The 15020-nt window shown below is 47.4% G+C and overlaps 1 protein-coding gene across 1 annotated transcript in view; it reads right to left on the bottom strand.

Annotated features, from left to right (window-relative positions):
- The window catches only part of CMTR1 (cap methyltransferase 1), a 65412-nt gene extending 50652 nt beyond the window's left edge, over positions 1–14760 (bottom strand). Inside the window, exons 1-3 of the mRNA XM_073671687.1 lie at positions 14623–14760; positions 7488–7575; positions 6697–6837 (exon numbers count right to left, since the gene is read on the bottom strand). Of these exons, the coding sequence (XP_073527788.1) occupies positions 6697–6829 (133 nt within the window). The 5' untranslated portion in view covers positions 6830–6837; positions 7488–7575; positions 14623–14760. The remainder of the gene's footprint in view (positions 1–6696; positions 6838–7487; positions 7576–14622) is intronic.
- Positions 14761–15020: the final 260 nt, after the last annotated feature.

Below are 15020 nucleotides of genomic sequence, written 5' to 3'. Positions count from 1 at the left end.
TTGTATTCTCCAGTAGATGTTGCTGTTTCCTTTCTCTTTACTTTTCATCTTTACCTTGGCTATACTATGTGCGACATATACATTATACTTGGGCCCGGCCTAGGATCTGTGATCGCCAGGTATCAGATATCGAAGCTCTGGGGTGTGAGTGAAAGAAGGTACAGTATGGCCAACATCAGGGCTGGACCCTCACAGCAGTACACCGCCACCACCGCAGCTCCTGCATTGCTAATCTAATGCACTGTCCTGGGCCTCTGGAGCTCTCTGTATGTGCAGGAGCCCCCCAAGGTGAAGGAGTCCTCCTAAGTGAAGGAGTCCCCCCCCGAGGTGAAGGAGCCCCCCAAGGTGAAGGAGTCCTCCTAAGTGAAGGAGCCCCCCCCCCCCGAGGTGAAGGAGTCCCCTGAGGTAAAGGGCAACAGTTCAGTATAATGTTAAAACCTCTATACAAATTCTGAAGCCGCTATGATCACAACAGGACACACCAGACTACGATGCTTCAACCCAGATTTCCCACTACTCGGCTCACTGCAATCACAGCTCAGTGATACCGGGAAAGCTGGGCCACAGCTCAGTGATGCTGGGCTACTGTCTAGTGATGCTGGGCCACAGCTCAGTGATGCTGGGCTACTGTCTAGTGATGCTGGGCCACAGCTCAGTGATGCTGGGAAAGCTGGGCCACAGCTCAGTGATGCTGGGCTACTGTCAAGTGATGCTGGGAAAGCTGGGCCACAGCTCAGTGATGCTGGGCTACAGCTCAGTGATGCTGGGCTACTGTCTAGTGATGCTGGGAAAGCTGGGCCACAGCTCAGTGATGCTGGGCTACTGTCTAGTGATGCTGGGAAAGCTGGGCCACAGCTCAGTGATGCTGGGCTACTGTCTAGTGATGCTGGGAAAGCTGGGCCACAGCTCAGTGATGCTGGGCTACTGTCCAGTGATGCTGGGAAAGCTGGGCCACAGCTCAGTGATGCTGGGCTACTGTCCAGTGATGCTGGGAAAGCTGGGCCACAGCTCAGTGATGCTGGGCTACTGTCCAGTGATGCTGGGAAAGCTGGGCCACAGCATGTCCCATAAGGTCTTAGCAAGTCCCCTGCTTCAACACCTCTGGTCTTTGTGGCTCCCCCAAACCTGCGGATCAGTGAATCTACCTGACCAGGTGATACAAAACAAGAGCCGTCATTCTTCAGTTATTTAACTCTTGAATGTCCTTTTAGGCTTCATTCACATGTCCATGCCTCATGATGCGTGTACAGACCGCGATGTACGGACTGACTACAGGTCCCCATGATGTAGGTCTCCTGACATGTCACGTGAGGTGGTTATTGCATGGGACATAGGCTGCACCATCCCCATTTCCATATTGGCACCTCCCTATGGTTGTCATGCCCTTAACATGGCATCATAAGGGGAGCAGTTCTGATTTTGCCATTTCTCTGCAGTTTTCCTATACGGTGATGCCCCATGAGCGCTGGCGAACTTTATATTGTTTTCTTCAATTATTTATTATATAATTAAGAGACAATATCAAGTGGTTTGTCAGGGAGGCTAGAAGGGTTGTCTGGTCTTCTGATAAAAGTCTGTAGATATTCTGTGACTGCTAAATCCTGACAGCGTGTGGGGGGCACACTGTCAGGATTCCCCGGTATTGCTGGTGAGTCCAGTCGGTCACCGAAAGGACCTGTCACTGTCCGGGTAAAGCAGAGTACAGAACCTGGAGGAAACAGCTCACTCATGCTGGTGCCCAGAGTGCAGGGGCAGGGGGTAAAGAATGTCCGGCACCCGGGCAGGGGGTAAAGAATGTCCCATACAGGGGCAGGGGGTAAAGAATGTCCGGCACCCGGGCAGGGGGTAAAGAATGTCCCATACAGGGGCAGGGGGTAAAGAATGTCCCGTACCCGGGCAGGGGGTAAAGAAGGTCCCATACAGGGGCAGGGGGTAAAGAATGTCCCGTACAGGGGCAGGGGGTAAAGAATGTCCCGTACCCGGGCAGGGGGTAAAGAAGGTCCCATACAGGGGCAGGGGGTAAAGAATGTCCCGTACCCGGGCAGGGGGTAAAGAATGTCCCGTACCCGGGCAGGGGGTAAAGAATGTCCCGTACCCGGGCAGGGGGTAAAGAATGTCCCATACAGGGGCAGGGGGTAAAGAATGTCCCATACAGGGGCAGGGGGTAAAGAATGTCCCATACAGGGGCAGGGGGTAAAGAATGTCCCATACAGGGGCAGGGGGTAAAGAATGTCTCATACAGGGGCAGGGGGTAAAGAATGTCCGGTACCCGGGCAGGGGGTAAAGAAGGTCTCATACAGGGGCAGGGGGTAAAGAATGTCCAGTACCCGGGCAGGGGGTAAAGAATGTCCCATACAGGGGCAGGGGGTAAAGAATGTCCAGTACCCGGGCAGGGGGTAAAGAATGTCCCATACAGGGGCAGGGGGTAAAGAATGTCCGGTACCCGGGCAGGGGGTAAAGAATGTCCGGCACCCGGGCAGGGGGTAAAGAATGTCCCATACAGGGGCAGGGGGTAAAGAATGTCCCGTACAGGGGCAGGGGGTAAAGAATGTCCCGTACAGGGGCAGGGGGTAAAGAATGTCCCATACAGGGGCAGGGGGTAAAGAATGTCCCATACAGGGGCAGGGGGTAAAGAATGTCTCATACAGGGGCAGGGGGTAAAGAATGTCCGGTACCCGGGCAGGGGGTAAAGAAGGTCTCATACAGGGGCAGGGGGTAAAGAATGTCCAGTACCCGGGCAGGGGGTAAAGAATGTCCCATACAGGGGCAGGGGGTAAAGAATGTCCAGTACCCGGGCAGGGGGTAAAGAATGTCCCATACAGGGGCAGGGGGTAAAGAATGTCCAGTACCCGGGCAGGGGGTAAAGAATGTCCGGTACCCGGGCAGGGGGTAAAGAATGTCCGGCACCCGGGCAGGGGGTAAAGAATGTCCCATACAGGGGCAGGGGGTAAAGAATGTCCCATACAGGGGCAGGGGGTAAAGAATGTCCAGTACCCGGGCAGGGGGTAAAGAATGTCCCATACAGGGGCAGGGGGTAAAGAATGTCCCATACAGGGGCAGGGGGTAAAGAATGTCTCATACAGGGGCAGGGGGTAAAGAATGTCCGGCACCCGGGCAGGGGGTAAAGAATGTCCCATACAGGGGCAGGGGGTAAAGAATGTCCCATACAGGGGCAGGGGGTAAAGAATGTCCCGTACCTGGGCAGGGGGTAAAGAATGTCTCATACAGGGGGCAGGGGGTAAAGAATGTCCCATACAGGGGCAGGGGGTAAAGAATGTCCCATACAGGGGCAGGGGGTAAAGAATGTCCGGCACCCGGGCAGGGGGTAAAGAAGGTCCCATACAGGGGCAGGGGGTAAAGAATGTCTCATACAGGGGCAGGGGGTAAAGAATGTCCCGTACCCGGGCAGGGGGTAAAGAATGTCCCGAACCCGGACAAGGGGTAAATGTCCCATACAGGGGCAGGGAGTAAAGAATGTCCAGTACCCGGGCAGGGGGTAAAGAATGTCCAGTGTAGGGACAGGGGGTAAAGAATGTCCGGCACCCGGGCAGGGGGTAAAGAATGTCCCATACAGGGGCAGGGGGTAAAGAATGTTCCATACAGGGGCAGGGGGTAAAGAATATCCCATACAGGGGCAGGGGGTAAAGAATGTCCCATACAGGGGCAGGGGGTAAAGAAGGTCCCATACAGGGGCAGGGGGTAAAGAATGTTCCATACAGGGGCAGGGGGTAAAGAATGTTCCATACAGGGGCAGGGGGTAAAGAATGTCCCATACAGGGGCAGGGGGTAAAGAAGGTCCCATACAGGGGCAGGGGGTAAAGAAGGTCCCATACAGGGGCAGGGGGTAAAGAAGGTCCCATACAGGGGCAGGGGGTAAAGAATGTCCCATACAGGGGCAGGGGGTAAAGAATGTTCCATACAGGGGCAGCGGCTAAAGAATGTCCCGTACCCAGGCAGGGGGTAAAGAAGGTCCCATACAGGGGCAGGGGGTAAAGAAGGTCCCATACAGGGGCAGGGGTAAAGAATGTCCCGTACCCGGGCAGGGGGTAAAGAATGTCCCATACAGGGGCAGGGGGTAAAAAATGTCCCATACAGGGGCAGGGGGTAAAGAATGTCCCATACAGGGGCAGGGGGTAAAGAATGTCCCATACAGGGGCAGGGGGTAAAGAATGTCCCATACAGGGTCAGGGGGTAAAGAATGTCCCATACAGGGGCAGGGGGTAAAGAATGTCTCATACAGGGGCAGGGGGTAAAGAATGTCCCATACAGGGGCAGGGGGTAAAGAATTTCCCATACAGGGGCAGGGGGTAAAGAATGTCCCATACAGGGGCAGGGGGTAAAGAATGTCTCATACAGGGGCAGGGGGTAAAGAATGTCCCATACAGGGTCAGGGGGTAAAGAATGTCTCATACAGGGGCAGGGGGTAAAGAATGTCCCATACAGGGGCAGGGGGTAAAGAATTTCCCATACAGGGGCAGGGGGTAAAGAATGTCCCATACAGGGGCAGGGGGTAAAGAATGTCCCATACAGGGGCAGGGGTTAAAGAATGTCCCATACAGGGACAGGGGGTAAAGAAGGTCCCATACAGGGGCAGGGGGTAAAGAAGGTCCCATACAGGGACAGGGGGTAAAGAAGGTCCCATACAGGGGCAGGGGGTAAAGAAGGTCCCATACAGGGGCAGGGGGTAAAGAAGGTCCCATACAGGGACAGGGGGTAAAGAAGGTCCCATACAGGGGCAGGGGGTAAAGAATGTCCCATACAGGGGCAGGGGGTAAAGAATGTCCCATACAGGGGCAGGGGGTAAAGAATGTCCCATACAGGGGCAGGGGGTAAAGAATGTCCCATACAGGGGCAGGGGGTAAAGAATGTCCCATACAGGGGCAGGGGGTAAAGAATGTCCCATACAGGGGCAGGGGGTAAAGAATGTCCCATACAGGGGCAGGGGGTAAAGAATGTCCCATACAGGGGCAGGGGGTAAAGAATGTCCCATACAGGGGCAGGGGGTAAAGAATGTCTCATACAGGGGCAGGGGGTAAAGAATGTTCCATACAGGGGCAGGGGGTAAAGAATGTCCCATACAGGGGCAGGGGGTAAAGAATGTCCCGTACCCGGGCAGGGGGTAAAGAATGTCCCATACAGGGGCAGGGGGTAAAGAATGTCCCATACAGGGGCAGGGGGTAAAGAATGTCCCATACAGGGGCAGGGGGTAAAGAATGTCCCGTACCCGGGCAGGGGGTAAAGAATGTCCCATACAGGGGCAGGGGGTAAAGAATGTCCCATACAGGGGCAGGGGGTAAAGAATGTCTCATACAAGGACAGGGGGTAAAGAATGTCTCATACAGGGGCAGGGGGTAAAGAATGTCCCATACAGGGGCAGGGGGTAAAGAATGTCTCATACAGGGGCAGGGGGTAAAGAAGGTCCCATACAGGGGCAGGGGGTAAAGAATGTCCCATACAGGGGCAGGGGGTAAAGAATGTCCCATACAGGGGCAGGGGGTAAAGAATGTCTCATACAGGGGCAGGGGGTAAAGAAGGTCCCATACAGGGGCAGGGGGTAAAGAATGTCCCATACAGGGGCAGGGGGTAAAGAATGTCCCATACAGGGGCAGGGGGTAAAGAATGTCTCATACAGGGGCAGGGGGTAAAGAATGTCCCGTACCCGGGCAGGGGGTAAAGAATGTCCCATACAGGGGCAGGGGGTAAAGAAGGTCCCATACAGGGGCAGGGGGTAAAGAATGTCTCATACAGGGGCAGGGGGTAAAGAATGTCCCGTACCCGGGCAGGGGGTAAAGAATGTCCCGTACAGGGGCAGGGGGTAAAGAATGTCTCATACAGGGGCAGGGGGTAAAGAATGTCTCATACAGGGGCAGGGGGTAAAGAATGTCTCATACAGGGGCAGGGGGTAAAGAATGTCCCATACAGGGGCAGGGGGTAAAGAATGTCTCATACAGGGGCAGGGGGTAAAGAATGTCTCATACAGGGGCAGGGGGTAAAGAATGTCTCATACAGGGGCAGGGGGTAAAGAATGTCCCATACAGGGGCAGGGGGTAAAGAATGTCCCATACAGGGGCAGGGGGTAAAGAATGTTCCATACAGGGGCAGGGGGTAAAGAATGTCCCATACAGGGGCAGGGGGTAAAGAATGTCCCATACAGGGGCAGGGGTTAAAGAAGGTCCCATACAGGGACAGGGGGTAAAGAAGGTCCCATACAGGGGCAGGGAGTAAAGAAGGTCCCGTACCCGGGCAGGGGGTAAAGAATGTCTCATATAGGGGCAGGGGGTAAAGAATGTCCCGTACCCGGGCAGGGGGTAAAGAATGTCCCATACAGGGGCAGGGAGTAAAGAAGGTCCCGTACCCGGGCAGGGGGTAAAGAATGTCCCATATAGGGGCAGGGGGTAAAGAATGTCCCGTACCCGGGCAGGGGGTAAAGAATGTTCCATACAGGGGCAGGGAGTAAAGAATGTTCCATACAGGGGCAGGGGGTAAAGAATGTTCCATACAGGGGCAGAGGGGTAAAGAATGTCCTGTACCCGGGCAGGGGGTAAAGAATGTCCTGTCCAGGGTCACAGGGGCTGCAGCAAGACTCAGATACCAGTAGTGTTTCCCCGTATGACACGTGTAATCTGTCAGGTGAGAGGTCACAGGGGCACTTACCGGGATATCGCACCGTCACATCCCTCACAGCGGCTGGCTTACCTTGGGTGCCATGATTGCTGTACTGAGTGTCATCATCAGAGGTCGAGCTCAGGTTGAGGCCCAGCTCTTCAATACGTTTTTTCTGCCGGTTTTGAGTGCTGCTCTGGAGCTCTCGCTCCGCGCGTCGCTTCATTCTTAATTCTAAAGACAGACAAGCAAAATCCTTGGCTATAAGTACACACAAGAACTATGATCAGCGACTCTGGACCTGTGCAGGTAGCAGTGATAGAACAGTGAACAGGATGATCAGCTTTATCATTGCCAGCGCAGACATTAATGGCATATAAACAGGATATACTAGATCTATCTGATAGGTGCGGATCCCACCCCTAAGACAAGCACCTACCTCCTGATCGAGGGTCCAAGAGGAGGATAAATGTAGAGGGGGCCACACATGGAAGTGACACAAACAACAAAAACTGCTAGCTCTGCTAATTCCTAAGCAGGCCATGCACAGTCACCTCCACATTCACAGTCAGCTGCCATAGGTGGGACCGGAGTCAGGGACCCTCTGGAAATTGTTGCGGGGTCCGAGTGGTGGGTTCTGCATCTATCAGATATATGACAGACATAACTGGTTCAGAGGTCCCTTGATAAAAATAGTTTGCACATAAATGCTTTAAATCTTATGCAAATAAAATGTGGGGCCACTTGGCAGCAAAGACCCCGGAGATCAGCTCGTCATCCGGGGATGGGATTCCTGCACAGACGACTGATACCCTGCAGCACAGGTCAGGACTATAACCAGCCCTGACCACTAACATAAAGCCTCTAGTGGGCGCTATACTCACAGAGGGTACAGGTCGCCGCTCAGGAGCTGATGAAAGACCCCGGGGACATGGACTCAGGTCATCTCCAGCGTGTCAGGGCGGAGGAGCGCTGTGCAAGACATAAAAGACCAAAGAGATCGGACTGAATTCACAGATAGAAGGTAAAACAGAAGGTAAAACAGGAGGTAAAACAGAAGGTAAAACAGAAGGTAAACCAGGAGGTAAACCAGGAGGTAAACCAGGAGGTAAACCAGGAGGTAAAACAGGAGGTAAAACAGGAGGTAAAACAGAAGGTAAAACAGAAGGTAAAACAGAAGGTAAAACAGAAGGTAAAACAGAAGGTAAAACAGAAGGTAAAACAGAAGGTAAAACAGCGTCTGTAAAGCAACATAAATAACAGATATTACTATAATCATTCACCTAATAGTGATTATAATACACATCTTATTAGTGGAAGGGTTTGCAGATTTATGCAACTACATCAGGTTAGTTCTTCATTTTTCTTTTTCCACTCGAAAAGATTTGTTTGTCTCTTACAGCACCACTCCAGCGTTGCTTTTTTTATTATTTCAGCACTGGAGTGGGGAGCTGTTGACCTAAGTTCCCTGACCCTAGTATTATACTTAACAGCCGCCATCTTTACTTGCTCCTGACGCTGCTTCGCTCCCACGCCGCCATCTTGCGACCAGAACTTCGGACTGGCATGAAGGCTGAGGCAGCGGTCACAAGCTCTCAGGGTAAGTCTATAGGCGCCACGCTCGGGCTCTCATAGACCTACACTGAGTAGAGACCTCCGGATCGACCCAGCAAACACCAGAGATAAGGCAGGTCACAGACTGCTGCAGACCGATAAGAGCGGCGCCGCCGGGAGCAGATGAAGAAGGTCCTTTAGGCTACCGCGAGCTGCCGGCAATCCAAGACAAGGACACCGGGGGCCATCAGAAGGTAAGTATATATTTATTTTTTATTTTTATTTTTTTTTTACAGGTTCTATGGTACCCGGGTCCGGAGGAGAGTCTCCTGTCCTCCACACCCGGGTACCATCCGCACATTGAAACGCATGGATTCTGCATGTACAGATCCAGTGATGCGGATTCCATGCGTTCCAATGCAAGTCAATGGCGGCGAAAACGCCGAGCTTCCGCAAAATAATTGGTAGTGCTGCGTTTTTTTCCGCAATGATAATCCACAGCGGAAATTTCCAAAGCATGTACACAGCACATGCGGATTATCATTGGGGAACATGGCAGCCCTTCTACCAAGTGTTTTTTAAGCGTTTCTGCAGCGGAATTGCTTAAAAAACGCATAGTGGGCACACAGCCTATAGGTGGAAACAGTCCTGAAATTATCCTTCTTGGTAGGATTTATTTACATCACAAAAAACCTGACATTTTATCAGGGGAGTGTTGACTTACAGCTATGACCAAAAGTGTTGGCACCCTTAAAATGAATCCAGAAAATGAAGTATTTCTCCCAGAACATTATTGCAATTCCACATGTTATGTTATACATCATTCATGTAGACTGTGAGCCCCAATGCGGACAGTACCGATTAATGTCTGTAAATTGTCTGAATGGTAAAGCGCTGCGGAATATGTTGGCGTTATATAAATAAAAAGATTATTATTATGTTTATTTCTTTTGTGTGAATTGGAACAATACAAAAAAAAAGGCAAATTGGAGATAATTTCACACAAAACCCCCAAAATGGGCGGGACAAAATTGTTGCCCCCTCCTTAATATTTGGTTGCGCCCTTTGGAATAAATCCCTGCGATCAGTCGCTTCCTATAACCATCAGCTTCTTACTCCTCTCAGCTGGGATTTTGGACTCTTCTTACAATCTGCTCCAAGTCTCTCATATGTGAAGACGTCTTCTCCCAACAGCAATTGTAAGATCTCTCCCCAGGTGATCAATGGGATTTACATTCGGACTCATTGCTGCCACTTCAGGACTCTCCAGAGCTTTGTTTCCATCCATTTCTGGTGGCTTTTTGAAGTATGTTTGGGGTCATTGTCCTGCTGGAAGACCGATGACCTAGGACGCAAGCCCAGCTTTTTGATACTGGGCACTACATTGTGACCCAAAATCCTTTGGTAATCTTCAGAGTTCATGATGTCTTGCATACAGTCATGGCACCCAGTGCCAGAGGCAGCAAACAACCCCAAAACATCTTTCAACCTCCACCATATCTGACTGTAGGTACTGTGTTATTTTCTTTGTAGGCCTCATTAAGTTTTCGGTAAACAGTAAAATGATGTGCTTTACCAAAAAGCTCTATCTTGGTCTCATCTGGCCACAAGATGCCTTCCCAGAAGGATTTTGGCTTACTGACGTACATTTTTGGCAAACTGCAGTCAAGCTTTTTTATGTATCTGTGTCGGCAATGGGGTCCTCCTGGGTCTCCTGTCATAGTGTTTCATTTCATTCACATGTGGACGGATAGTTCGCGCTGACACTGATGCACCTGAGCCTGCAGGACAGCTGGAATTTCTTTGAAACTTGATTGGGGCTGCTTATCCACCATCCGGACTATCCTGCGTTGTAACCTTTCACAATTTTTCTCTGCCGTCCACGTCCAGGGAGATCAGCTACAGTGCCATGGGTTGTAAACTTCTTGATTATGTTGTACAGCCGTGGACAAAGGAACATAAACATCTCTGGAGATGGACTTGTGACCTTCAGATTGTTGATATTTTTCAGAAATTTTGGTTCTCAAGTCCTCAGACAGTTCTCTTCTCCTCTTTCTGTTCTCCATGCTTAGTGTGAAGCACACAGACACACAATGCAAAGATTGTGTCAACTTTTCCCCTTTTATCTGGTTTCAGGTGTGATTTTCATATTGCCCACACCTGTTACTTGCAACAGGTGAGTTTGAAGGAGCATCACATGCTGGAAACAAAGTTTTTTACCCACAATTTTGGAAAGGTGCCAACAATTGTGTCTGACCTATTTGGGGGTTTTGTGTGAAACTATGTCCAATTTGCCTACTTTTTTTTTTACTTTGTTTCTTTTTTTTGTGTGTTGTTCCAATTCACACAAAGGACATAAACACGTGTACAACAAAACATGTGTAAGGCTATGTGCCCACGATGCAGAAATACTCCGGATTTTTCCTGAGCGTTTCTGAATCTCCCCTGGCAGAAAAAATGCATGCGGATTGTGCACGCGGATTGTACATGCGGATTGTACCTGCGGATTGTACATGCGTTTTTCCTGCCAGGGACATGCGGATGTGAAGCGTTCTTCTCATGCATTTCCGCATGCGGGTTGACAAGCGCTTTCCAAGAGATTTTAGCATCACTTGGAAAGTGCTTGTCAACTTGGTCACACTATATAAATCCATGCATACGGCATGGATTTATATAGTGTGACCCTCAAAAATGGTTAAAAATAAAAAAATAAATCTATACTTACCTTCTGATGGCCCCCGGAGTCTTGCTTCGCTCCGTCCTGGCTGCCGGCAGATCGCGGTACACTGCACTGAAGGACCTACCGTCACATGACTATGACGTTAGCGCAGGTCCTTCAGTCCACCGCGATCTGCCGGCATGGGAGGACGAGCGCAGCGGGGACCATCAGAAGGTAAATATAACATTTATTTTATTCTTTTTTTTACAGGTTCTATGGTACCCGGGTCCGGAGGAGAGTCTCCTGTCCTCCACACCCGGGTACCATCCGCACATTGAAACGCATGGATTCTGCATGTACACATGTAGTGGTGCGTAATCCATGCGTTCCAATGCAAGTCAATGGCGGCGAAAACGCCGCGCTTCCGCAAAATAATTGGTAGTGCTGCGTTTTTTTCCGCAATGATAATCCGCAGCGGAAATTTCTGCAGCATGTGCACAATACATGCGGATTATCATTGGGGAACATGGCAGACCTTCTACCAAGCGTTTTTTAAGCGTTTCTGCAGCGGAATTGCCACTGCGGAAACGCTTAAAAACGCATAGTGGGCACACAGCCTAATTGTACTAATGTTCTGGGAGAAATACTACATTTTCTGGATCAATTTTAAGGGCGCCAACACTTTCAACGATGACTGTGCATTCAATGTGTATATGTACATTATACAGGTGGATGAGCGGTATATAGAGGTATATGTACATTGTACAGAGGGATACACTGTATATAGAGGTACATGTACATTATACAGGGTGATATGCAGTATATAGAGGTATATGTACATTATACAAGGGGATACACTGTATATAGAGGTATATGTACATTATACAGAGGGGGATATACTGTGTATAGAGGTATATGTACATTATACAGAGGGGGATACACTGTAACTAGAGGTATATGTACATTATACAGAGGGGGATATACTGTGTATAGAGGTATATGTACATTATAGAGAGGGGATACACTGTATGTAGAAATATATGTACATTATACAGAGGGGGATACACTGTATATAGAGATATATGTACATTATAGAGGGGATACACTGTATATAGAGGTATATGTACATTATACAGAGGGGGATACACTGTATATAGAGGTATATGTACATTATAGAGGGGACACACTGTATATAGAGATATATGTAAATTATAGAGAGGGGATACACTGTATATACAGATATATGTACATTATACAGAGGGGGATATACTGTGTATAGAGGTATATGTACATTATAGAGAGGGGATACACTGTATGTAGAAAAATATGTACATTATACAGAGGGGGATACACTGTATATAGAGATATATGTACATTATAGAGGGGATACACTGTATATAGAGGTATATGTACATTATAGAGGGGATACACTGTATATAGAGATATATATACATTATACAGAGGGGGATACACTGTATGTAGAAATATATGTACATTATACAGAGGGGGATACACTGTATGTAGAAATATATGTACATTATACAGAGGGGGATACACTGTATATAGAGATATATGTACATTATACAGAGGGGATACACTGTATATAGAGGTATATGTACATTATACAGAGGGGGATACACTGTATATAGAGGTATATGTACATTATAGAGAGGGGGATACACTGTATATAGAGATATATGTACATTATACAGAGGGGGATACACTGTATGTAGAGATATATGTACATTATACAGAGGGGATACACTGTATATAGAGGTATATGTACATTATACAGAGGGGATACACTGTATATAGAGATATATGTACATTATACAGAGGGGATACACTGTATATAGAGGTATATGTACATTATACAGAGGGGATACACTGTATATAGAGGTATGTGTACATTATAGAGAGGGGGATACACTGTATATAGAGGTATATGTACATTATAGAGAGGGGGATACACTGTATGTAGAAATATATGTACTTTATACAGAGGAGGATACACTGTATATAGAGATATATGTACATTATACAGAGGGGGATACACTGTATATAGAGGTATATGTACATTATACAGAGGGGGATACACTGTATATAGAGATATATGTACATTATACAGAGGGGGATATACTGTGTATAGAGGTATATGTACATTATAGAGAGGGGGATACACTGTATGTAGAAATATATGTACATTATACAGAGGGGGATACACTGTATATAGAGATATATGTACATTATACAGAGGGGATACACTGTATATAGAGGTATATGTACATTATACAGAGGGGGATACACTGTATATAGAGGTATATGTACATTATAGAGAGGGGGATACACTGTATATAGAGATATATGTACATTATACAGAGGGGGATACACTGTATGTAGAGATATATGTACATTATACAGAGGGGATACACTGTATATAGAGGTATATGTACATTATACAGAGGGGATACACTGTATATAGAGATATATGTACATTATACAGAGGGGATACACTGTATATAGAGGTATATGTACATTATACAGAGGGGATACACTGTATATAGAGGTATGTGTACATTATAGAGAGGGGGATACACTGTATATAGAGGTATATGTACATTATAGAGAGGGGGATACACTGTATGTAGAAATATATGTACTTTATACAGAGGAGGATACACTGTATATAGAGATATATGTACATTATACAGAGGGGGATACACTGTATATAGAGGTATATGTACATTATACAGAGGGGGATACACTGTATATAGAGATATATGTACATTATACAGAGGGGGATATACTGTGTATAGAGGTATATGTACATTATAGAGAGGGGGATACACTGTATGTAGAAATATATGTACATTATACAGAGGGGGATACACTGTATATAGAGATATATGTACATTAAAGAGGGCATACACTATATATAGAGGTATATGTACATTGTACAGAGGGGGATACACTGTATATAGAGGTATATGTACATTATAGAGGGGATACACTATATATAGAGATATATGTAAATTATAGAGAGGGGATACACTGTATATAGAGATATATGTACATTATACAAAGGGGGATATACTGTGTATAGAGGTATATGTACATTATAGAGAGGGGATACACTGTATGTAGAAATATATGTACATTATACAGAGGGGGATATATCTCTATATACAGTGTATGTACATTATACAGGGGGGATACACTGTATATAGAGGTATATGTACATTATACAGAGGGGGATACACTGTATATAGAGGTATATGTACATTATAGAGAGGGGGATACACTGTATGTAGAAATATATGTACTTTATAAAGAGGGGGATACACTGTGTATAGAGATATATGTACATTATACAGAGGGGGATACACTGTATATAGAGGTATACGCACATTATACAGAGGGGGATATACTGTGTATAGAGGTATATGTACATTATAGAGAGGGGGATACACTGTATGTAGAAATATATGTACATTATACAGAGGGGGATATACTATATATAGAGATATAGGTACATTATAGAGGGGATACATTGTATATAGAGGTATATGTACATTATAGAGGGGATACACTGTATATAGAGATATATGTACATTACACAGAGAGGGATACACTGTATATAAAAGTATATATACACATTATACAGGGGGGTACACTTTATATAGGTGTATGTACATTATACAGGAGGAATACGTGCTAAATACACAGAGCATCATATTATACACAGCTAGACGATATCACACACTGTATACAGAGAGAAGCCGCCATTATACGCAGGTTACACACACAGGATGCACTGTCGGCTGCTGCGATCTCAGGTTTCGTTTCTCTGGCTGTTTACTCCCTCAGAGCCGGGGTCCTTCCCGCCTCCTGGCGCCATCCAATGACGTCACTGACTGACAACTCCGCCCCCGACGCTGACCGATAACGTCAGAAGCTGCCCGCAGCGCGCCTGCCCGAAAACTACCGAAATCTCATCATATTCTACAGAGATGTGAATTACCTCATAGACTGCACATGACTGCATGTAACTGCACAGGTGGCGGCTCTGCCGTCACTATGCACAGGTACTGGACCCTGTATACCACCATTATTACCTCATATACTGTATACAGACTGTACTGATCACTATACACAGGTACTGGACCCTATATACCACCATTATTACCTCATATACTGTATACAG

The sequence above is a fragment of the Phyllobates terribilis genome, unplaced genomic scaffold (assembly GCF_046119375.1).
Source record: "Phyllobates terribilis strain yellow unplaced genomic scaffold, ASM4611937v1 Scaffold_3__8_contigs__length_932513732, whole genome shotgun sequence".
Classification (NCBI taxonomy): Eukaryota; Metazoa; Chordata; class Amphibia; order Anura; family Dendrobatidae; genus Phyllobates; species Phyllobates terribilis.
Note: the sequence above shows the minus strand (reverse complement) of the source record. Positions and strands in the feature narration are given on the sequence as shown.